The sequence below is a fragment of the Neoarius graeffei genome, chromosome 20, assembly GCF_027579695.1.
Source record: "Neoarius graeffei isolate fNeoGra1 chromosome 20, fNeoGra1.pri, whole genome shotgun sequence".
In the NCBI taxonomy this organism is placed as follows: domain Eukaryota; kingdom Metazoa; phylum Chordata; class Actinopteri; order Siluriformes; family Ariidae; genus Neoarius; species Neoarius graeffei.
Window position 1 is genome coordinate 16,032,481 of NC_083588.1, and position 23,733 is coordinate 16,056,213.

General features: G+C 42.4%; 1 protein-coding gene across 2 annotated transcripts; it reads right to left on the reverse strand.

The window, feature by feature from the left end:
• Positions 1–679: 679 nt before the first annotated feature.
• yipf2 (Yip1 domain family, member 2) lies at positions 680–23,182 on the reverse strand. 2 transcript variants are annotated; one of them, XM_060901330.1, is made up of 10 exons: positions 23,164–23,182; positions 22,957–23,022; positions 22,759–22,821; positions 13,712–13,857; positions 13,552–13,632; positions 13,383–13,470; positions 13,136–13,252; positions 8,011–8,177; positions 3,419–3,601; positions 680–1,036 (listed from the first exon to the last, which is right to left on the reverse strand). In XM_060901330.1, exons 3-10 carry the CDS (start codon positions 22,781–22,783, stop codon positions 938–940), a joined length of 906 nt encoding a protein of 301 aa, XP_060757313.1. In that variant the 5' UTR covers positions 22,784–22,821; positions 22,957–23,022; positions 23,164–23,182; the 3' UTR covers positions 680–937. The 2 variants fall into 2 exon arrangements, with proteins under 2 accessions (XP_060757313.1, XP_060757312.1); XM_060901329.1 differs by lacking the exon at positions 23,164–23,182 and having other exon boundaries at positions 22,957–23,155.
• Between the last annotated feature and the right edge of the window lie 551 nt (positions 23,183–23,733).

Here is a 23,733-nt window from a genome sequence, read left to right on the forward strand (position 1 = left end):
TGACATGAAACAAGTTCAGTTACACAAATCGAAACGTAGCGATTTTCTATGCTATGGAAAGTCCGCACTATAATGACAGGCGTACCAACACCTTCCGCGCGCTTCGGCAGCGTATTGATACGGAGCTCAGATATCAATGCGCTGTCGAAGCGCGCAGAAGGTGTTAGTACGCCTGTCATTATAGTGCGGACTTTCCATAGCATAGAAAATCGCCACGTTTCGATTTGTGTAACTGAACTTGTTTCATGTCACTGGTCATATAAACCTATGTAAACAGGAAAAACGTGGAAGAGTTTGGTCGCATCTAACTACAGCCCCAAAAAATACCATTGGCCATACTGAGCCTAGCTACATTGCTAACAGGAGTGACAGCGCGTCTGACTGACTGGGAGGTCGCGCAAAGCTCGGAGAGGTACGGAGCAGCTCGTCTCAATTCAGATAAGAGCATATTTCATTATGGAAGTACGGTGGACTGTTCCTTTAAGAGCAGTTACCCATTACACTTTTGCTTTCAGCACATTACAGAGGAGCTGTAACGCATTTCATTTCATAATGTTAGCCTTCATCTAAAGTTACGTTTCCTACAACTACAACACAAACCTAGGTTTTTTTTTTTTAAAGGACTCCGATAGAACATAAATAATTTCCATATACTTCAAAGCACAGCATATTCAGAACATGATTTCATACTATTTATAGGAACAGGGATGAGTATCAGTATCTCGACCTGATCCAAGTACAGAGATGTACAAACTCTATATGAATAATACATTACAGGCCCAGTAAAGCTTTTCCTTCCAGATCCCCAAAGACAACTTCAAGTCCATCACAGCTTAAGCTGTACCCATCTCCTCCATATTGCTTATGAAAAAGTTATTAAATCAGTAGTGCATTAACAAAAATAGGGATTTTACAGCAACGTTGTTCCCCCCCCCCGCTAACCCGAGCTCCCGTGGCTGGTCAGTGTCGTGTGATTCAGGCTAGGGCTGGTCGGTGAAGAGATGGATGTTTGCACTGGTGTGGGGAAGAAGTACAACTGAAACAGAGAAGTTCAAATACGTTACAATGAAGACAGGTCCCTGTGAGCGTTTATGCATAAAGTCAAAGCAAATCTCATCTGCTGAAACTTGAGACTCCAGCCAGAATGCAGCTTAAGTGAAATGAAATCGGAGTCTAAAATGACTTCCAGACTGCCCTCTAATGTATAATGCCGAACAGAATAATACCAGCCTGGGTTTCGCATTAACACATTACGGTACGCAAAACCCAGAACTTCACTTTGGTCATTCTCCAGTCTAACATTTATAAATATAAAATATGGGTCTGTCTCAGAACCTGGGTACTGTGGGGGTACCCCACTGAATATACTCAGTCAATAAACTATACGGTTTTGAATGGTGATGTTAGTTTTAATTGGAAATAAAATGATGAAAGAAATACAGATAAAACAATCTTTGATGTGAATATTCAGAATTTGGCAAAAATGGTGGCTTGATCCAGGACATGATAAATGGTCGACTACATCGCATTCCCTTAAAAAGCTTGTCGTCCACCGAAAAGTCTAGTTATCACTAATGCCGCTTTTCCACTACAAACGCGGCTGAGTTGGGCTGAGCCGTGCCGTGCTGAGTCGGGCTGAGCGGGGCTGTTGGAGTTGCATTTCGACTACAACCGCACTGAACCGTGCTGGCTGGAAGTGGGTGGACACATTGGGTGGAGTTAGCGAAAGTGGGTGGACGTCACGTGATGTCGTTAAGCAGCGCAAACAGTGACATCAGTGACCTTTTAAGCGGTAGTCTCACGACCCGGATAGTAAACAATAAACATGGAGGACATGGAGTCGTTAGTGTTGCTGGTCTTGGTGCTGTGGCTTGTTGTCACCGACAACGCGGACAGATACTGGCAAGAGCGTATAGATGAGGCGAGGCGCATAAGGCTTCAGAAATTCTCGTAATTCGTAATTCTTCTCCTTCCGGGTTTGCGGTGTTTACAGATCCCAGCGCGCTCGCGGGGCGTGTGTGGGCATGTGAGGACACTCCTCACCAATCAGTGCACAGGGGAGTGTCTGCTCACGCCCCCAGCCTCACTCGGCACGGCTTGGCTCGCTTCAGCCCCACTCCAAAACCGTGCGAGTTTTAGGGGCTAAACAGGGCTGAAACGAGCCGAGTCGTGCTGGTTTTTGGTAGTCGAAACGCGAGCCGTGTCGGGCTGAAGTGAGCTGAAGCGAGCTGAAGTGAGCTGAAAAAGGGTAGTGGAAAAGGGCCATAAGTTGTAACTTTATACACCTAAGGATTGGTGCACTCACAGAATAATCATAACCGTAATAAAACATCATGCCAAATATTTGATCACCGTCATAACTCCATTTTCCGCAGACCCAAAACCAATACGATCGTGGGTTTTGATCTAAACGGAAAGCCTCAGGGTCAAGGTCACTACCTCAGCAAAAGTAGCAACTTAAAATCACTACACCGTATACAAATTTAGTTATAAATCTGTGATTTTGTTTTTTAAAACGAAAGCTGAAAGTTAGGTATAGAATGTTTCTTACAGGATATGTTACGATGGTAGCTGGTCTTGTATGAATTTGAGCTATAAAATGAGTTGTGGTCTTTTTTTTACCGTAGCGTGTTATTTGTGTGCGGGGAAGGACACACGTTAACAATTTGCATGTGTAGAATGGAATTTTCCACACCAACAGTTAGAAGTTGATCGTGCTTCCATTTGCGGTCTTTCTGTTACGCGGGTGATCTGTTCGGACGTTATCGCTGAAAAGGTGAGTTTTGACAGTTTTTGTTTTAGTCTTGCAGTATAAGGCAATAGAATGTTTCTTTTTCATGGTCAATTTAGATTGAACTTTTGATAGAATCTACGGCCAGTCATTTTGCCCTGCCCCGGCACCATCCGGTGCGGTAGTGATGTCCCGTTGCTCGCGCGCCGCAGCAGAGACCCGCGCGACCTTCAGCCGATACAGTCGCTGTTCTTTTACCACCGCCGTTATTCTCATCTTTCCGGTGTGTTCTTGATTTTTCCATATCAAATACCCAAAATGTATCATATTATTCATATTTAAGTGAATAATCAATTCAGTCATCATAACTTGGCATTTTTAACCCAAGCAATCAAAGAGAGGAAATTTATTCAATATTTTCACTCATCTTTAATTCTTCATGATGGAGTTATTTTATATGGAAATCAATTTTACAAAAGCATTTGAATTGTAATAAAAAAAATAATAATTCACAGTCGAGGCCAGATAAAGCAAGATGCCATCTTTATTCTTATTAAACATGACAAAAGAAACCGAGAGTGTTAGGTAAATGCAAAAAAAAAAATTTATTTTTTGACCATAATGTCCCAAATGAGAGACCAGTTTCTGAGACAGACCCATATTTTTTATAAATAAAAAGCAAATTACCTTGCAGCTGATGGCCAACAGAGCATGGAGCAGTACGATGACTGCCATAATGGAGAAAGCTGTCATTCTGGTGTCATCACGCACCGCTGGCCAAAAGGTAATGACCAACACAGAGCCAGAGATCAACATGGCAATCACAATCAAGAGCCACTGCAGCCATCCAAATGGAATGGTCCATAATATCTTAAAACAGGATTAGTGGAGAAACGTGAGCAATACAGATTCCACAGCAAGTTGTTTTGTCATCTTCGTAAAGAGTGTACAATTTATTCAAACTAAACAACAGAACAAGCAAGCGTACATGTGACGGTCTGGGAAAACCCACTGGACAGTATACTGTGGCTGAATTCAGGAAAATGGACCAAAATAGGAGCTTTTCCTGCCAGTAGTAAGTTTACTTTGACGCCACTACTTTATGAATATACACATTTTATCATCAAAATGATAGAAAACCAAGGCAAGTTTAGGAACTATTTGTAAACATGTAGAAATTGAGAGAAGGATGTTGGTAGGAGGGTCCGGGGGCATGCGCCCCTTGGAAAATTTGAAATATTGAAGCAAATTTGGGACCCTCTAGTGCAATCTTGACAAAGCAGTTGAGAGAAGCTCTTAAAAAAAGGTGTTTCAGGTAGTGAATTTCTGAAAAAGGAGTCGGTCAACTCAAATCATTAAGAAAATCGCACGCTTTCTGAACGTAGACGGGAAAACTAGGGAGCTGCATACAGCAGGACTCTTGAACAAAGAGGTCCAAAACCTGATGGTGCTCACTTTATTTCCACACAGGTAAGAATTCCAATAATAATAATAATTTCAGAACTGCAGCATGGTGCTCATTCTTATACAGTGACGCGAACATGAGTAGTGCAGCAGGTCAGCATAGCCTCACCTTCACCAAGACTTAAGTGCTTTTACATTTGGGGGTCCTTCAGAACACTGTGTGCGCAAGCTTGGGACCCAGTCATTATGGGAAACACCTCATACTGATATGAGAGCAATCAGCATGTGCATGAAAGGGGACAGAGGCTTTGTGAAGTATTATCACCATGGTCACGTTTGTCTGTAGCCATGTTTATGACTGCTTTTGGTTTCATTTTTGTATACATCACGCCTGCTAGTAAACAGGGCTGAACGATATGGACAAAACTTCATATCTCAATATTCATGCCAGATATATCGATACGATATGACTACGGGTTCGGTGAAAACCAAGCATTTTTCAGAAAAATAAAAACATCATAATGCAAAAAAATGTGGAAAGTGCAGTTTTATTTTTAAGAACTCACTGCCAGTCATCAACATTAACATAAATTACAAATCAAACACTTTACTGCAGCCCTGCTTTAACAATAAATAACAAATGCATCCGTATTTGTTATTTATTGTATGCTCCCCGGGGAAGAAGGACGTCTGCAGACAGCGGGTCTTGAGTTCGAAGTTTGTTGTAATAAAATGGATCGTTAAACTGATGTAAGGTTCGGTTGTCCGGCTCGACCATAAGTTCGTGGTTGTGGCGAAATGATCGATTTCACGGAGCTCGGATTCAACATTCATTTTACACTCATTATAGAGTTTCGGAATGGCCGCTTGATCAAAATGTGTTCAGGATGGTATTTTATAACGCTTGTCCAGCGTCCGAACCATTTTTTTTTTTTTAAAGCCCTCTTTCGAGACTGTGTACACAGGTACCATGTCTTTTGCAATGTGGTATGTTATAGCGTCTGTAATTTCTTTATGTCTGGTGGACGTCGACTCGTACGGCGTAACGCTACTGAACGCGTCAGCAATCAAACTTTGAGAAGTCCCCGGTGTTTCTCTCATTGTCATACACTCTTTGTGCAGCACGCGATGGTGTTGTTTATTGTGCTACCTTGCTTCGTTGCAATTTTTGCTAAGCACGACCTGCACAACACCTCACTCTGGTTAACATGGTCCTTTTTGAATCCGAAATACCTCCAAATAATGGAGGATGATTTATGTTTTGGCACCAAGTCAGATTCTGCACTGCCACCGGCCGCATTATCTTCCGCACTCATTTTCTTTCTCTCTTTTTAATTTCCCCGCTGTGTCTGTAGTGCGTGCATCGGTCTCCGTCTCCCTCACTCCCGCCCTCATATGTTTGTCACAGCAAGCATGAAATAAGGTTTGTGGTTAGCTGGCCTTAGCAGTGTATTCAAGGGTAATCGTAAAAATGTTTGTTGTGACTGCCAGAGCTGTACATGCAGGGCGAGCGCGGGGAGGAGAAATCTATATTGTTGCTTTTTCGATATTAATATCTTGTATGTTCATATCTAGATACGATAACGATATATCGTTCAGCCCTACTAGCAAACTCGTGCTGCACTTATATTCATCTACTGCCGCATACCTGACAAAATACTTCACAAAGTCTGTGAAAAGTGTTATAGGCACGTGCTGATTGTGCTCAAAATCAGCATCAGGTTTTTCCCATAATGACTGGGTCCCAAGCATACGCACAACGCGCTCTGAAACAGGAATGGATCCTGAACAAATGATGCAGGTGTATTGGTCAGAAATACATGTGCACCACTTGGCATCGGTCACGGGGCATTTGTTTACTTTATCGCTAGCTGGCTGGCTACATGGGCTAGAACCACGCTCAACCAACAGGCCAATGGTTCGGGATCCGGCCACCTGTGGTAAGCAGCGATTCTTACCTGACCTAATTGCTTGTATTCTCATTATGCTTTGTATAGCGTGACCCAAGACAAAGAATCTAGGTCAAACCAATAAAATGCTCCAGAAAGAGGTTGAAATTTGCCACGAATAACAAGCCGAGCTACGATCGCAGTAGGCCAAGCCCGTCAAGTTTGGCGGGGCTAGGATTTTCAGTGGCCAAGTTCTCATCTCATTATCTCTAGCCGCTTTATCCTTCTACAGGGTCGCAGGCAAGCTGGAGCCTATCCCAGCTGACTACGGGGTACACCCTGGACAAGTCGCCAGGTCATCACAGGGCCGACACACAGACAACCATTCACACTCACATTTCACACCTACGGTCAATTTAGAGTCACCAGTTAACCTAACCTGCATGTCTTTGGACTGTGGGGGAAACCGGAGCACCCGGAGGAAACCCACGCAGACACGGGGAGAACATGCAAACTCCACACAGAAAGGCCCTCGCCGGTCACGGGGCTCGAACCCGGACCTTCTTGCTGTGAGGCGACAGCACTAACGACTACACCACCGTGCCGCCCCTAGTGGCCGAGTTATGAATTTTTAAATCCCTGTGTGGCTGGAGCCAGGGCTCATATTTACAAGTTTTTGGTGAGCCACACTCGCACGGGGCTTCAGGGGCGAATAGCGGGCTGAGGCTGCCCTCTTCGGAAAGGGCTCCCCAAACGGGAATTTTGGAGCCCATCGTTGCAGAAAGTTACCCATCGACTTCTAGTATTGGCCATCATACAGACAGGTCTCTAGATAACATGGAACTGCCTGAAGAGGTCTTAAACCTTGCAAATTAAGTGTACTTTCCTGACACTTTAAGCGGTTTTTTGGATGGGCATGGCCATGGCAAAATAGACTCAAGCCTATTCAATTCAGTTTGTAATCAGATGGTGCCTGTTAACAAGTCTCTACATGTGACAGCTAAAAAAGCATTTTTTTCCTTTTTTAAATGACTTACCCATCCATTATCCATAACCACTTATCCTGTGCAGGGTCGCAGGCAAGCTGGAGCCTATCCCAGCTGACTACGGGCGAAAGGCGGGGTACACCCTGGACAAGTCACCAGGTCATCACAGGGCCAACACATAGACACAAATAACCATTCATATTCGCACCTAGTCAATTTAGAGCCACCAATTATCCTAACCTGCATGCCTTTGGACTGTGGGGGAAACCAGAGCACCCGGAGGAAACCCACGCAGACACGGGAGAACGTGCAAACTCCACACAGAAAGGCTCCTGTTGGCCGCTGGGCTCGAACCCAGAACCTTTTTGCTGCGAGGCAATAATGCTAACCACTACACCACCATGCTACCCTATTATGACTTGTTAAAAAGAAATTTAATCCAAAAGACATAAGCAACAAGCCTTTAATCACACGTACACTCAAAAAAAGCACAGCGAAATTCCTCCCCTGCATTTAACACATCTAAAGCAGTGAACACACACACCCAGGGTATGCAGTTACTTGTATGCTACAGCGCCCGGGGAGCAGCTGGGGGTTCGGTGCCTTCCTCAAGGGCACTTCAGCCCAAACCTGCCCCATGTGAACCTAACCTGCATGTCTTTGGACTGTAGGGGAAACCGGAGAACCTGGAGGAAACCCACACAGAAAGGCCCCTGTCAGCCACCGGGCTCGAACCCAGGACCTTCTTGCTATGAGGTGACGGTGCTAACCACTGTACCGGACAATGGAGATAATTAATTTCCTGAGAATTGTAACAATTCTTGACAAGTTGGCAGTAACTTTTTTTTTTTCATTAAGCAGATTAGGTGACAAAAGGGGAGAGGGAGGCAGGATGTCTTTCAGTGGAACGAGAGAGGTTTTTCCAGGCCACCACACATATAGGCAGTGTTTCATGGAGTAATGTAGAAGCCCTAATGGAAGTGATTATGGTCAAACTTACCGAAGTAGGAATGTAAATGAAGAGAGAGTAGCCATAGACACACACTGTCTCCAGAAAAGAGTAAGCGCTCATTTGTCGTGCAGTGCTCTGTCTCCAAGTCATGAAGCCCCACACACCCAGTGGGACGAGCCACGCATACAGGAACACAGCAACTGCTGCAATCGTCACTATTATAAATAAAAAAAATTTAAAAAAAGGCAGATTCAGTACCTTAGTGTAACAGTCTTTTCAATCTGTACTCCTATGTGCCATACGGAGAAAACTATACCGAGGCCACAGGGTATGTCCAAGAGCCTGTTAACAGGAGAGCTTTAAATACTTCTCCGTCTACCTTTACTATAGCCACTGATTACTGACCGATTAAAATTTTAGAGGAGTGTGTTTAATTTGGGTACTCTGTCTGAAACATATAAGTTTAATCTTATTGTTTTGAAGAGAGAGAGAGAGGGAAGAGTCAGACATCACTTAATTTTCGTAGTCATGGCCGACTTTTGCGTTTCTAAAATGCCTCGTTTCAAAAATTGACTTCCACAGATCCGTCTTCATGATGAAGAAACAAATTTTTCATTAATTAATTGCCAATTCATAATTAATTCTACCACAGCGCTACTGAATTCACAAATTAAATTGAACTGAAGCCAATTCAATCCTGAATGGGTCCCGATGACTTGTTTAATCTTGTGTGAAAGCAGCGGGGGAAATTAATTCTGGCTCGAAGGCAAAATCACAGCTTTATGTTGATGCATACGTTCTAAAACAGTGTATGGACCTGGATAGTCCATGGCACATAAAGAAAAAAAAAAATTGTTGAATGAAGGCTTGGCGCTGTTACATGACCCCATAGCAACGGTAACTATGCCGCCATGACAGGAGGCACACTTGTAGTGCTTCATAGAGCCGAGTCAGTTGTTATTGATCGGTATGGGAAGGTTTTGCTGCCTTTTTGGACGTTTATGTTGAAGGAAACAAAGACAACAGATTTTATTTACTTTACCAAAAGTAGCCATCATTTAGGGGGGAATTTCTGAATAAAACATTTCAACGGGACTCCGTGTCAAACAGAGAAGTCAAAAACCCTATGGTACGCTCACTTCCATTTCCACAAAGGTATCCACCATCCATCACCTGTGGCTGTTTATCCTGTTCTACAGGGTCGCAGGCAAGCTGGAGCCTATCCCAGCTGACTACGGGCGAGAGGCGGGGTACACCCTGGACAAGTCGCCAGGTCATCACAGGGCTGACACATAGACACAGACAACCATTCACACTCACATTCACACCTACGGTCAATTTAGAGTCACCAGTTAACCTAACCTGCATGTCTTTGGACTGTGGGGGAAACCCACGCGGACACGGGGAGAACATGCAAACTCCGCACAGAAAGGCCCTCGCCGGCCGCTGGGCTCGAACCCAGATGTGAGGCGACAGTGTGAACCACTATACCACCCTTCCACAAAGGTAAGATTTCCAAAATAAATTTCACAACTGGAGCAAGGTGCTCATTGTTATACAGTGAAGTAAACACGAGCAACACGGCAGCTTAGAGTCTCACCTTCGCCAAGACTTAAAAAGTGCATCTACATTCAAGGATGCTTTGGAGTGCATTGTGCGCACGCCTGGGACCCAGTCGTTATGGGAAACACCCGATACTGACTTGAGCGCAATCAGCACGTGCATATAAGGACGCTGTTTTCACAGATTTAAGTATTGTGTCAGGTATGTGGCGGTCGACGAGTCTAAGTACAGGAAGAGCGTTTATTAGCAGGCGTGATATTTACTTAAAATCGAAAGCAGTCATAAACATGGCTACAGACAAACATGACAGTGATCATGATAATACTTCGCAAAGCGTCTGTGTCCTTATATGCTCGTGCTGAGGAGCTCAAAATCAGTATTGGGTGTTTCCCATAATAGACTGGTACCAAAATCCAGAATTGTGACACCCAAAGGCATTTTTGAGACAAAGTCGGCAAACAGTCTTATTTTGTCAATTTGGGTGTGCCGAATTCAAATCTGCAATATGCCGAGCTCTATCTGACCTCTGTTGACCTCTAGAGGTCATTGAACTTTGGGCCTGTAAACGTCTCAGCTGAACCCAGTTTCTCAGCTTTCTAAGGAATGAAATGTACTAAAATGATTCATGAAGTTAGCAAATGGCCTTGTTTGTTAAATGTTTGGGTGCTGAATTCATTTTTCATTTGTACAACGACATATGACCTCTGATAACCTCAAGGTCATTAAACTTGGCCTATAGGCCTATGCATTTAACGGCATTTTTAAACTGACTTTACTCCCCCAAAAAGAATATGAACAGACAAAAAACAAATAGAAAGGAACAAATACAACATTAAATGCCAGTCCATGTACATGTGACTTACTTTTCACAATGAGAATGCCTCGGCGATCACCTTACATAACATTGCATTACATTTAGCGGTTATTGTTTATACAAAGCCACTGAAAAGAGGACAGATTCAGCAGCATACAAAATGTGGGGGCATACAGGGTATACAGGTTAATCAGGGTTAGTATATATGAGAGTTTTTTTCTTTGTTTTTTGTTTTGTTTTAAACGGGGTAAAGCCTTTACAAAAAACAAACAACAAAGAAAAAAACTCATATATACTAACCCTGATTAACCTGTATACCCTGTATACTCCCACATTTTGTATGCTGCTGAATCTGTCCTTTTTTCAGTAGCTTTGTATAAACAATAACCGTTAAATGTAATGCAATGTTATGTAAGGTGATCGCCTAGGCATTCTCATTGTGAAAAGTAAGTCACATGTACATGGACTGGCATTTAATGTTGTATTTGTTCCTTTCTATTTGTTTTTTGTCTGTTCATATTCTTTTTGGGGGAGTAAAGTCAGTTTAAAAATGCCGTTAAATGCATAGGCCTATAGGCCAAGTTTAATGACCTTGAGGTTATCAGAGGTCATATGTCGTTTTACAAATGAAAAATGAATTCAGCACCCAAACATTTAACAAACAAGGCCATTTGCTAACTTCATGAATCATTTTAGTACATTTCATTCCTTAGAAAGCTGAGAAACTGGGTTCAGCTGAGACGTTTACAGGCCCAAAGTTCAATGACCTCTAGAGGTCAACAGAGGTCAGATAGAGCTCGGCATATTGCAGATTTGAATTCGGCACACCCAAATTGACAAAATAAGACTGCTTGCCGACTTGGTCTCAAAAATGCCTTTAACTCCTTAAATAAGCACTTTTTTGAATTTTGGTACCAGTCTATAATGACTGGATCCCAAGCACACGTGCACACAACACGCTCTGAAGGACTCCTGAATGTAAATGCACCAAGTCTCAGCGAAGGTTAGACTCTGCCGAGCCGCTGTGTTGAGGCTCATGTTCACTTCACTGTATAAGAATGAGCACCTTGCTGCAGTTGTGAAATTTTTTTTTTTTGAAAGTTTACCTTCGTGGAAATAAAGTGAGCATACTATATGGTTTTTGACCTCTCGATTCGACTCCAAGTCCTGCTGAATCCAAGTCCTCCCCAATTTTTCCCTTTTATTTCTAGAAACCTCTCTAGTTTTTTTTCCCCCTGATGATAAAATCACTTTTGGTAAATTTAAAAAATAAAAAAGTCTGATGTGTGTTTCATTCAGAACAATTTGTACATCCAAAAACGCAGCAAAACCTTCTAACTCAGCTGAATGAAGCACTACAAGGGTGCCTCCTGTCATGGCGCCATAGTTACCGTTACTATGGGGCAGGCACGTGCACACAGGGCTTTAGGGGTGCTTGAGCCCCTGCCCTTTTTGCCTCGAATTAAATGTTGCCCTTTTAAAATAATAATCCTAATAATAAATAATACAGTCCTGTTAGAAGTTTAAAACAACGGCGGTACAAAAACTCCACGGCAATCTACCAATTTTCTTGTAACACGGGGTCGTTGCGTGCGTTGAGCTGCCACTTCTCTGTCCATTGCTGCTCCGCTCGAGTGCGGCCAGAGCGAGGGGGCGCGCGGACGGGAGTGAGAGGGAAGAAGCCGCTGCGCTGCCACAATGATAACAGAGGAGACGTGACAGTGAGGCAGCTTGAACATGTGAGTTATGGTCTAACAGTTAGCCCTTTCAAACTGTATGTGCATGACATTTGGGCGTTTGTAGGGCTACTGACATTTGTGCGAGTAATTTAAGTCTCTGTAGTTTAATAATCTGCTTGTTAACTGACGTGACCTGACCTGTTACTGTTCACAATCGATTGCCTCGGCCGTGCTTCGGTGTACATGCAAGTATCCTATATCGTCGGGAAGCTTACGTTCTCCTCTTTATATTAACAAAAAAGCCTAATAACGCACCAGTGTTTTATTGCTTTGCATGTCTTCCAAGCCTATGATAATGTGAGTGACAATTTTGCTGAGGGCGGCACGGTGGTGTAGTGGTTAGTGCTGTCGCCTCACAGCAAGAAGGTCCTGGGTTCGAGCCCCGTGGCTGACGAGGGCCTTTCTGTGTGGAGTTTGCATGTTCTCCCCGTGTCCGCGTGGGTTTCCTCCGGGTGCTCCGGTTTCCCCCACAGTCCAAAGACGTGCAGGTTAGGTTAAATGGTGACTCTAAATTGACCGTAGGTGTGAATGTGAAGATGTGTGAATGGTTGTCTGTGTCTATGTGTCAGCCCTGTGATGACCTGGCGACTTGTCCAGGGTGTACCCCGCCTTTCACCCGTAGTCAGCTGGGATAGGCTCCAGCTTGCCTGCGACCCTGTAGAACAGGATAAAGCGGCTAGAGATAATGAGATGAGATGGGACAATTTTGCTGACACAAAAGAAATGGCAATTGCATATCACTTTCACCAACACAGGACACATAGCTAAGTACTTACCTTCCTATTAGTACGTTAATTTTAATTCTACATTTGCATATTTTGGAAAGGACCAGGAAAAAAAAAAAAAATCATGCACTTGCTGCCCTTTTTCTGACTTTGAGCCCCTGCCCCTCTATAATCCTGTGCACGTCCCTGCTATGGGGTCACGTAACCTCGCAAAGCCTCTCCTGGTTACGTTTTCTTTCTGGAAGAAGTTTTTCATCCCTAAGTGTTTTATTCCTCATTTAATGAATTACTTTCCATGGGCGAGAGATTTTTCCTTCTGGTAGCTGCATTACCTCTGTGGAATTGTGGTCTATAGTGATAATGAGGGTCACCCATCTGACTCAGAAAGGTAGAGAGGTTCCCACTAATGGCCACAGAAAAGACGAGAGACACGCATATCCAAAAAGGCCCTGTGAGTAGAGAAAGCAAATACATGTGCAATTAATATTTCAGGACAATCTGCCATTTTTGGCTGCAAATGATTAGAAATGCTTGAAAAACGTAACGGAAGAAAAAAAAAAAACAAGAATTGTTCCTTACCATACAAATCTGGGTTACTGCGAATGTGATGTTTAACGAAATTTCGTCCAGGTAAAGGTATAAGTGACCCTTTGATCCTGTCCAACACCTAATGCAAATCAGGAAACAACTGGTTGATTCATTGATAAATTAAACGGTAAATAGATTCGAGTGTCCCGATGTTCCATACCTGCAGAGTATCCACATTGAAAAAAGACTGATAGTATTCAAATGTCCAGAAGCCACTGGTTTGCTTCTCACCTCCGAGTAACTGCAATTAAAACGATACAATAAGCAAACGACGATGATTCAGCACTTTACTGATCTGGGGATTACGATGGGAAACGCACCCCAGAGCTCTCCTGCTGGTTCTCCTCATCATCTGATAGGTTCAGTCTGACATCTGAGGAAGAGGTGCCAGCAGCGCCAGGAGCGGCGATGCTGATTGTGGAGGCGGCCGGGTCAGCAGAAAGGAGATCTGTAGCCTCCTCGAACTCTGCACACATATAGAACATAACGGAAAGCACGTTTTAGCTCCCAGTCAAAACTGATCATACAAGTGTGTTCTGCACGTTTACCATTTTTCACCCTTTTAGAACAATAATTAAAAGTAGACGGCCTTTCGATTTCATCAAATCGGTGAAATTTGGCTCGCTCTGAAATTTGGTCAGTGTGATACATGTTTATTTTTCCAATATCTCGCCATTCTGTGGCTGGGAAGTTATTAAATTTGAGGCGATTCCCGAGCAAATAGTGTACGTGAAATCGCTCGCGTCGCGCAGTCAAGCAGACAGAGGAAGTCCGTGTGTGCACATGCAAACTTACCTTCTTCTTTTGGGTTTTATGGCAGCTGCCATCTACAGGTTTGCCTTGACCGTGCACTGACAGTTCCATCATTCCGTCGCTAAACAAACAGCTGATCACACCGAGGTGCTCGCTGACCGCCGATATTTAGTAGTTTGGTCCCGTTTTTCCTTTCCTTCGCCTCGCTTTCCGTTACTGTCGTCGGTCTTTCACGTTTCATTCGCGCACTCACGTTCGCCACTGTTCTCTCCCGTTTCAAATTTGTATCCCACAATGCCTTGCGCGAACAGAGAAAGCCCATGACGTAGTATCTTGTATTGCGTCACGGTGAAGCAGGAAAAAAATAGCCGAGAATTTAGGGCCATGTGGCCTTAAATTCATTAATTGTTCTATTAAAAAAAATTAATAAAATTGGAAGTCTGCGATTCGAATTCAGTAGCTTTCAGTCCACTAAACAAAAATAACAGGGCGTCGGGGAAAATTATTTTTATGACCCACACTTGAAAAATCTGAAAGGCAGTCTAGCTTTAAGTATATGAAATGACCCGTATGGATTTGTGCAGTGCCCAAGAAAACTAAAAATGTAGGTTATTTTAAAATTCTTCACAATATTCCTGAGAAGGCTTTGAACTGGCATCTTCTCAACAAACTTCATGAGGTAGCTTCACCCACTAGGCTTTTCTTGAACTTTCCAAACAGGCTGAGCTCCTCGCTACTTCTCTGAAGTTCTACATGAAAATGCGCTGTCAAATTTTAAGTAAAATTATTTTCAAAAAAGGGTTCTCGTTTAGATTTGTCTTACAAATTTCATTCTGAAGCCTTCCTAGAAATGTCTACAAGACAATAAAATGTATCTAACATATCCAGATTTTTGACTGGTAGTGTATACCCGTATTACAGTTATACCATGATGAAATGAAACATGACGTTTATTACAGCTGTACAGGGGCGATTCTAGCATCTGATCTTTGGGGGTGCTTAGCCCCCAGAGCTGACAGAGGCACCTGGCTTGAACGACAGTGTTTCCACGTTTATTCCGCATTTAGACTAGACTTAACTAGACAAGAAGACTAGACTAGACAAGACTAGACTGATGCAATATTTTAACAGAAGCTGACCCAATAAACTATGATATCTACACATTTACAACCACTGAAAAATGTTATATTTTTAACTAAACAAGACCTACTACTGCATTTGTAATGTTGGAGCTATTCCGTACCTTCACATCTCGCTATGCCAGTAATACTCAGGTGCTACTTCGAGTTCCTCATCGGCGTGGAATCCAGTTAAAAAAAAACACCATGTCGTAGCAAGCACTCGCGCGGACAGGCAACCCAATCAGAGGGGACGCAAGGAGGAGAGGTATTTTACTGCTCATAGAACTATCACGTAACAGGTGAATTCAAGAACACACACACACGCCTGCGCACACATTCATTGTGCAGTGTGCAAGGGCAATTATTTCTGAAAATTATGTCCAAAAGCAGTGTTTTTGAGGGTGCTGAGCTAGGGGATGCTGAGCTCGTTTTTGGGGGTGCTTGAGCACCCCCAAAAATAGGCTAAACACGCCCCTGCAGCTGTATAAATCCAATAATCCGTATCATCACCAGGGCTGGAGGATCAGCATCACATCGGATATGACGTATTGACATTTTCGAATTCAATCCACTGATGTTATTTATGTCATCAATACACTATGTTGACTGACAGACCTCACACATAAAAGAATACAGAGAACAGCTTGTCTTAAAAATCACGATCGCCTCGTGTCGTTTAGCTATTAGACGCATGCCGAGAGTTGCCACCCTTACTGGTCCTGTACTGCTTTTAGAATCAAGTATTGGTTCTAAAATAAATACATACTCTATGAAGCAGTAGCGACAAAAATGAAGTGTAATCCAAAAATTAACAATTTATTTAAAAAAAAAAACAAAACACAGAGGTAAAATATACCAACTGTCTGTACTTTATATTATTCTACTCTTACCTCTTAGTTTTCAAAACTGAAGCCTCCGAACCGAGGCCGACATACACACGCTGTCACCATGACCCAAACGCTTATTTCCCGGAAATGGCCCAGCGCTAGAGCTCAGTGGTCTCAAAACTCTTTTCAAAACAACTTCCTGTAACAACTCGGAAGAAGTACGTCACATCTACATCACCCACGGGACCACCGGCTGAAGAAGGCGAGGAAAGGGGGGACGACCTGGAGTATGTTTTAAAATACGAATGCACTTTCCCTTGGTAATAAGCGTAAACATGTCTGAAGGCGATTTCTTTAGTCTAGTCCATTTATTTCTAAAGGTATACACTCACCGGTCATTTTAATAAGCACACCTGCATGCATACTCATTCTTCCAACACGATGACCCAGTAGCCACAAAAACAAAACATGTCAATTGTTGAAAGTGAGAAATATTGTTTTTGAAAAATGCATGCTCATTGTTGCTGGCACTAAATGCCAACGTTTTAAAAATGTTGGGACAGGGAGGACAACAAAAGACTGGAACAGTTGTGTAATTAAAAACAACAAATTATGTTAACTGGCAACAGGTCAGTAACATGACTGGGTGTAAAAAGAGCATTCCAGAGAGGCGGAGTCTCTCAGAAGAAAGACGGGGAGTTGTTCACCGCCCTACGCAAGACTGTGTGGGTAAACAGTGCAACAATTTAAGAATAACGTTCCTCAATGTAAAATTGCAAAGAATTTGGGGAGCACGTCATCCATGGCAGTGTTTCTCAACCACTGGGAAAGTTTTTCCAAGTTTGAAGCCAAATACTAAATAGTTCACGATGTCGTAGTGTCCCAAATCCGGTAGCTGGTTTGGTGTATACTTCAAGTGGAATAAAAACCATTTGTGAGTAAATTAAGAATAAGGCTTTATTTTTGTCACACTCATCCTCTGCATTTAACCCACATGTGCGTGCACACAGAAGAGAAAGAACAGTAGGAAGAACGAATAAATAAATACATACGTTTGTGGGTAAATTATATGGATCTGTGATGCCTGCTGGAAGACAAAAGCAGGGAGGATTGAGAATTGAGCAGCTATGGTTTGTTTACACCCAATACTCAAACTTGTGTCCGAGCAACCATCACAAAGAAGGGGCGTTGTGGCTAAGGCGTCATACCATAAATCCGGGGACCCGGGTTCGATTCCAACCCGAGGTCATTTCCCGATCCCTCCCAGTCTCTCTCTCCTGCTCATTTCCTGTCCTGTCTCTACACTGTCCTATCCAATAAAGGTCAAAAAAAAATCTCTTAAAAAAAAAAAACGCAGACAAAAGGCCCAGAAATTCCTCCTTACCCGGGCAAAAACGATACAGGATTTATCTTGTAGCGTCCTGATCCCCAGCTTTTTAACCCAGCCACAAACAAAAAGTTGTACTCCTGCACGCTTTTCCAGGTTTTCATCGGTGTGTCCGTGTAGAACGATGTCTGCACCACCAGGTAGTTTGAGATGTCGGGGAACTCAACGGATGGGTAATTTTCCAACTCATAATGAATAAATATAAAGTCGATCAGCAGAGCTGGTGGGGTCATGCATGTATAGATACAAGTAATTACAAACACAAAAGACTAAAAATATGCACAAACTTTAAAATATTTAATCCCTTTTGACTGAGAATGCCCTGCATGCAAGGTTTGGCTTCTGATATCCATACAGTTTTACCAAAAAAATAAATAAATTATTGCATTTATTTAATTCCTGGGCTCCCATCTGTAACAGGGAGTGATGTTGCATCCCATTACTTTACAGTAGATTATTAGATTCGAATAGAATAGATGAGCCAAAATAATTGGGAATCTTTTTTCATGGGCCTTAAAGTAGTTGTTAAAACAAGAAAAAATGTCTGCACACTTACATCCTTTTATTCATTTAATTGCCAAGCTTTTGGTCAGAGACCTTCCTCAGGGCACAAACAGATGGAACATACAACAAACTAATCAATTAAAATTCATTAAGGTGCTCAGTCACACCTGCACAGATGAGTTGTAGTCCAAGTGTGGGAGTTGTAGTTTTTCTGTTCTTCCTGGTTTCATATTTCCTCTACCCAAGGTAGCTGGCATTAAATTGACCCCAAATGCACCAATAAAATTACCCACCACAAAAACATACATCTTTTTACATACAAACTTGAGTACACACACACACACATAAGCAAGTGTAAGTTCAAGATAACTGCATAAACATCAGCAAGAACTTCATAAACTGCAGTTTCAAGACTTAACAAATGGTATACCTCCAATCATAACGTAACACTCATGTCAAAGTCTACATTTAACCCTTTGGGTTGTAGGGCATCTAATGTATGGATCCAAAACAATTCCCTTTGACATAGCACTTTATCAATGTTCCCACCCCTTGACAATTTAACTTGCTCAATTCCCTAAAACCGTAGGGAAGAAACAGGGTGGGCACACTCTACAAAGTGACAAGCCACAGGGTAATTAAGATCAGCCCGTCTCATCGAACTCTTATGTTCACTGATCCTTTGTTTTAAACTACGTGTAGTTTTTCCCCCACATAGACCTTATCACAGGGACATCTTAACAAATAAACAACATTCTTTATATTGCATGTAATAAAACCCTTCACATTGTAACTTTTACCAGACCTGGGGTGTTTAAAAGTATGAGTCTTATGTGTACTGTTACATTGGGCACAGTTGCCATGGGGTAGTTACCATCCCTCAGGGGTGCTAAGTGTTTGAGCAGGAGCAGATCTTATACATGCTTTGACAAGCTTATTCCTGAGGTTGGGACCCCGTCTGGAGACAAACAACGGGGGGTCCTTAAATTTACCCTGGAGTGAAGGATCGTCACATATTAAATGCCAATATTTCATGACTGTGTTTTTAATTATGTAGGATTTAGGAGTAAAAGTAGTAATGCAAGAAACTGAAAACTTTTTAACACTTTTTTTCAGAAGATGTGGCCGTGGCATGGACAGGGCAATGTTGTATGCCTCCTCAAAAGTCTTCATGGGATAACCCCTAGCCAAAAATCTTTGTTTCATTTCTAATGCATTCTCCTCATATTCTTCAGTGGAGTGACAGATCCGTCTGAGTCTATAGAACTGACTCTTGGGCAGTCCGTTTTTTTAGGGCACTAGGATGTGAGCTGCTTGCCAACAGGAAAGAGTTGCGGTCCGTTTCCTTGGGTAGAGGAGCGGCCAGCTACCTTGGGTAGAGGAAATATGAAACCAGGAAGAACAGAAAAACTACAACTCCCACACTTGGACTACAACTCATCTGTGCAGGTGTGACTGAGCACCTTAATGAATTTTAATTGATTAGTTTGTTGTATGTTCCATCTGTTTGTGCCCTGAGGAAGGTCTCTGACCGAAAGCTTGGCAATTAAATGAATAAAAGGATCTAAGTGTGCAGACATTTTTTCTTGTTTTAACAGTTTTTTGGTTTTGTTTTGCACCTTTTCATCATGAGTGCGGTGTGATTCGTTTAAATGGGCCTTAAAGTAGAAAAGGTCGAGAACCCCTGATGTATGGTACATAGATTCAGAGAATCTGGAGAAATCTCTGTACGCAAGTTAATGACATTTGGGCTCTCATGGACTCCAAGTTTATGCAAAATCTTATGGTCCGTTTTAGAGCAAATCCACGGGACTGTTGTCTGAACACGTTTCAAGAGAAGAGATTAGGCACGAGCAAAAACTGACCTTTTGTACAAAGCAGTTAACATGGTCAATATCACTAATTTGCTTAAATTTAAATAGGGAAATATGGAGTATAGTGCAGAATCTTAGTCAGACTCAATATTGCGGTGTCTTGAATATTAAATCTTCAAGATACTGAACATTTTTGGTTTGTTAGACATATTTCAAAATTCAAAAACCTGTCTGTCTACCATTTTAAATAAAAAAAAAAAAAATTCCCAGATTTTCAATGTAGTCAAAGACTTTTGGACACCACTGTATGTACAGTGCTCAGCGTAAAGGAGTACACCCGCTTTGAAAAGTAACATTTTAAACAATATCTCAATGAACACAATTTCCAAAATGTTGACAAGTTTAATGTAACATCTGTTTAACTTATAACGTGAAAGTAAGGTTAATAATATAACTTAGATTACACATTTTTCAGTTTTACTCAAATTAGGGTGGTGCAAAAATGAGTACACCCCACAACAAAAACTACTACATCTAGTACTTTGTATGGCCTCCATGATTTTTAATGACAGCACCAAGTCTTCTAGGCATGGAATGAACAAGTTGGCGACATTTTGCAACATCAATCTTTTTCCATTCTTCAACAATGACCTCTTTTAGTGACTGGATGCTGGATGGAGAGTGATGCTCAACTTGTCTCTTCAGAATTCCCCATAGGTGTTCGATCGGGTTCAGATCAGGAGACATACTTGGCCACTGAATCACTTTCACCCTGTTCTTCTTCAGAAATCCAACAGTGGCCTTAGATGTGTGTTTAGGATCACTGTCATGTTGGAAAAGTGCACGACGACCAAAAGTGCACAACGGAGTGATGGTAGCATCTTCTCTTTCAGTATAGAGCAATACGTCTGAATTCATGATGCCATCAATGAAATGCAGCTCCCCGACACCAGCAGCACTCATGCAGCCCCACATAAGGACACTGCCACCACCATGTTTCACTGTAGGCACCAGGCATTTTTCTTTGTATTCCTCACCTTTGCGACACCATACAGTTTTGAAGCCGTCAGTTCCAAAAACATTTATCTCGGTCTCATCACTCCAGAGTATAGAGTCCCAGTAGTCTTCATCTTTGTCAGCACGGGCCCTGGCAAACTCTAGGCGGGCTTTTTTGTGCCTGGGCTTTAGGAGAGGCTTCTTTCGTGGACGGCATCCACGCATGCCATTCCTCTGCAGTGTACGCCGTATTGTGTCACAGGAAATAGTCACCCCAGTTTGGCTTTCTACTTCTTTAGATAACTGCAGTGAACTTGCATGGCAATTTTCTTCAACCCTTCTCATCAGAAGACACTCCTGTCGAGGTGTTAACTTCTGTGGACGACTTGGACGTCTCTGTGAGATGGTTGCAGTTCCATCTTTCTTAAAGTTTTGTACCACTTTTGTTACAGTGTTCTGACTGATAAGTAAAGCTTTGCTGATCTTGTAGCCTTCACCTTTGTGGTGTAAAGAAGTTATTTTCTTTGGGGAATTCTGAAGAGACGAGTTGAGCATCACTCTCCATCCAGCATCCAGTCACTAAAAGAGGTCATTGTTGAAGAATGGAAAAAGATTGATGTTGCAAAAATGTCGCCAACTTGTTCATTCCATGCCTAGAAGACTTGGTGCCGTCATTAAAAATCATGGAGGCCATACAAAGTACTAGATGTAGTAGTTTTTGTTGTGGGGTGTACTCATTTTTGCACCATCCTAATTTGAGTAAAACTGAAAAATGTGTAATCTAAGTTATATTATTAACCTTACTTTCACGTTATAAGTTAAACAGATGTTATATTAAACTTCGTCGTCAACATTTTGGAAATTGTTTGTGTTCATTGAGATATTGTTTAAAATGTTACTTTTCAAAGGGGGTGCACTCATTTACGCTGAACACTGTATATGGTGCCATGCAATGAACTGGTGTCCCATTCAAGATAAATTCTCCTGCCTTGTGCCCAATGTTCCCAGATTAGGATCCACTATGACCAAGATAAAGCAGTTACAATAGATAGATAGATAGATAGATAGATAGATAGATAGATAGATAGATAGATAAATACCTGCTCTTCATTGAGTTACTTAGTACTTCTTTTTAGTGTAAAGCTGTTCGCAAATCCAGCAATCAAACAAACAATCTTATATGGGCAAAGGTTTGTGGACACCTGACGATATCACTCATGTTTTTTCCATCCATCCATCCATCCATCCATCCATCCATAACTGCTTCTCCTGTGCAGGGTCATGGGCGAAGTGGAGCCTATCCCAGCTGACTATGGACGAGAGGCGGGGTACACCCTGGACAAGTCGCCAGATCATCCCAGGGCTGGCACATAAAGACAAACAACCATTCACACTCACATTCACGCTGACGGTCAATTCAGAGCCACCAATTAGCCTAACCTGCATGTCTTTGGACTGTGATGGAAACCCATACGGACATGAGAAGAACATGCAAACTCCACACAGAAAGGTCCCCGGGCTTGAACCCAGAACCTTCTTGCTGTGAGGTGACAGTGCTGCCTTTGTGTGTGTGTTTTTTTTTTTTTTAACAACCCACTCCACTCTTTCTGAGAAGGCTTTCAATGAGATTTTGGATCATGGCTGTGAGAATGGGCGCTCATTCAGCCACAAGAGGCCTGGGGTGCAAGTTGGCAAAGGTGTTCAGTGCAGGACGCTCAAATTTTTCCACTTCACCTTGTCTTCATGAAGCTCGGTTTGTGTACAGCGGCATGGCCGTGCTAGAACGTGTGTGTGTCCAGTGAAGGGAAGCTTGAATGCATACAAAGGCGAATTGTGTGCCTCTAACTTGAGGGATGTGATGGTCAGGTGTCCACAGACTTTTGGCCATACAGACAGTGTGTCTTGTTGTACTTTGGGCCAAGAATACCCAAGTATACTGGCTGTAATAACACCATCACCACCCACCTTGAAATTTCAGTTCATCAGCCATGGTGTGAGATCCAGGCAGAGTCAACACTCCAGCAGTGACTGTGAAGAAAACATGGTAGTGTCAGGGCTGTGATGATTGCTGATTACTTTCTCCCACAGGATGGCTCTGAATCACCCATAAACCAACATAAAACTAGATTAATTCCCATTTTGTACAAACAAACAGCCACTAACCTGCCAAACGACGCAGTCAGTCCTCTCAACAGACCTTTAGAACAGCTCAGGAGTTCGAATCCAAACCTCTCGTTGACAGCAGAAAAAAAAAAAACCAACATCTGTATCTAAGCACTCACAACTTTAGAAACTAAACACGACTAACCAAACCAAACCAGTAAACATCAGCATATTCAATCTTACGCATGTTCCACGTCATCTACTTACAAATGCAGTTCCTGGGTCTCAACCACTGAGCTCGAAATAAAACCTGGAGAGCTTAGAGCCCATTCCCTACTGGAGAGATGAGTGACGCCATCTGGCCGCCATCTTACCACTCCCATCGCGTGGATTTGGCTTGTGTGCTCAACCGTCGTATCTGATCAAATTTGCCCCAACAAAAGTATCTCCTGACTTTTCCCCCCTCACCTTTACATATCTTTATAGCGCTCTTTTTCACTGTTATTGTTTTTTCCTTTTTCCAGTCTGATCTTTTTTTTTAAACGGCTCTTTTACTACTATAATCATTTCAACGGAGATTATTTCAGTTTCTCTCTTATACAGTGCATCTTTCTCGTTCTTCTTTCCATCTATCTATATTTAACAAACAAAGGCTGTACAGTACAAACTTGTTCATTTTTTATCTCTAAATTTGCAGTTTATTTCTTTTATATATATTTATATCCTTTTTGTATGCTTAGTACTTTTGCACTACTCCTTCACTGCCTTATCTTTTTTCTCTTTATATATTTTGCTGCGGGCGGCACGGTGATGTAGTGGTTAGCGCAGTCGCCTCAC

What these genes read in the sequence shown, in the direction of transcription:
- yipf2 (XM_060901330.1), bottom strand. Translation starts at nt 22,783, where the DNA reads ATGGCTGATGAACTGAAATTTCAAG. An exon ending in ACCAGCAGGAGAGCTCTGGG is followed by an intron (nt 13,633 to 13,711) that starts GTGCGTTTCCCA and finishes TTTTAATTGCAG; the next exon opens with TTACTCGGAGGTGAGAAGCA. An exon ending in TCAATGTGGATACTCTGCAG is followed by an intron (nt 13,471 to 13,551) that starts GTATGGAACATC and finishes GATTTGCATTAG; the next exon opens with GTGTTGGACAGGATCAAAGG.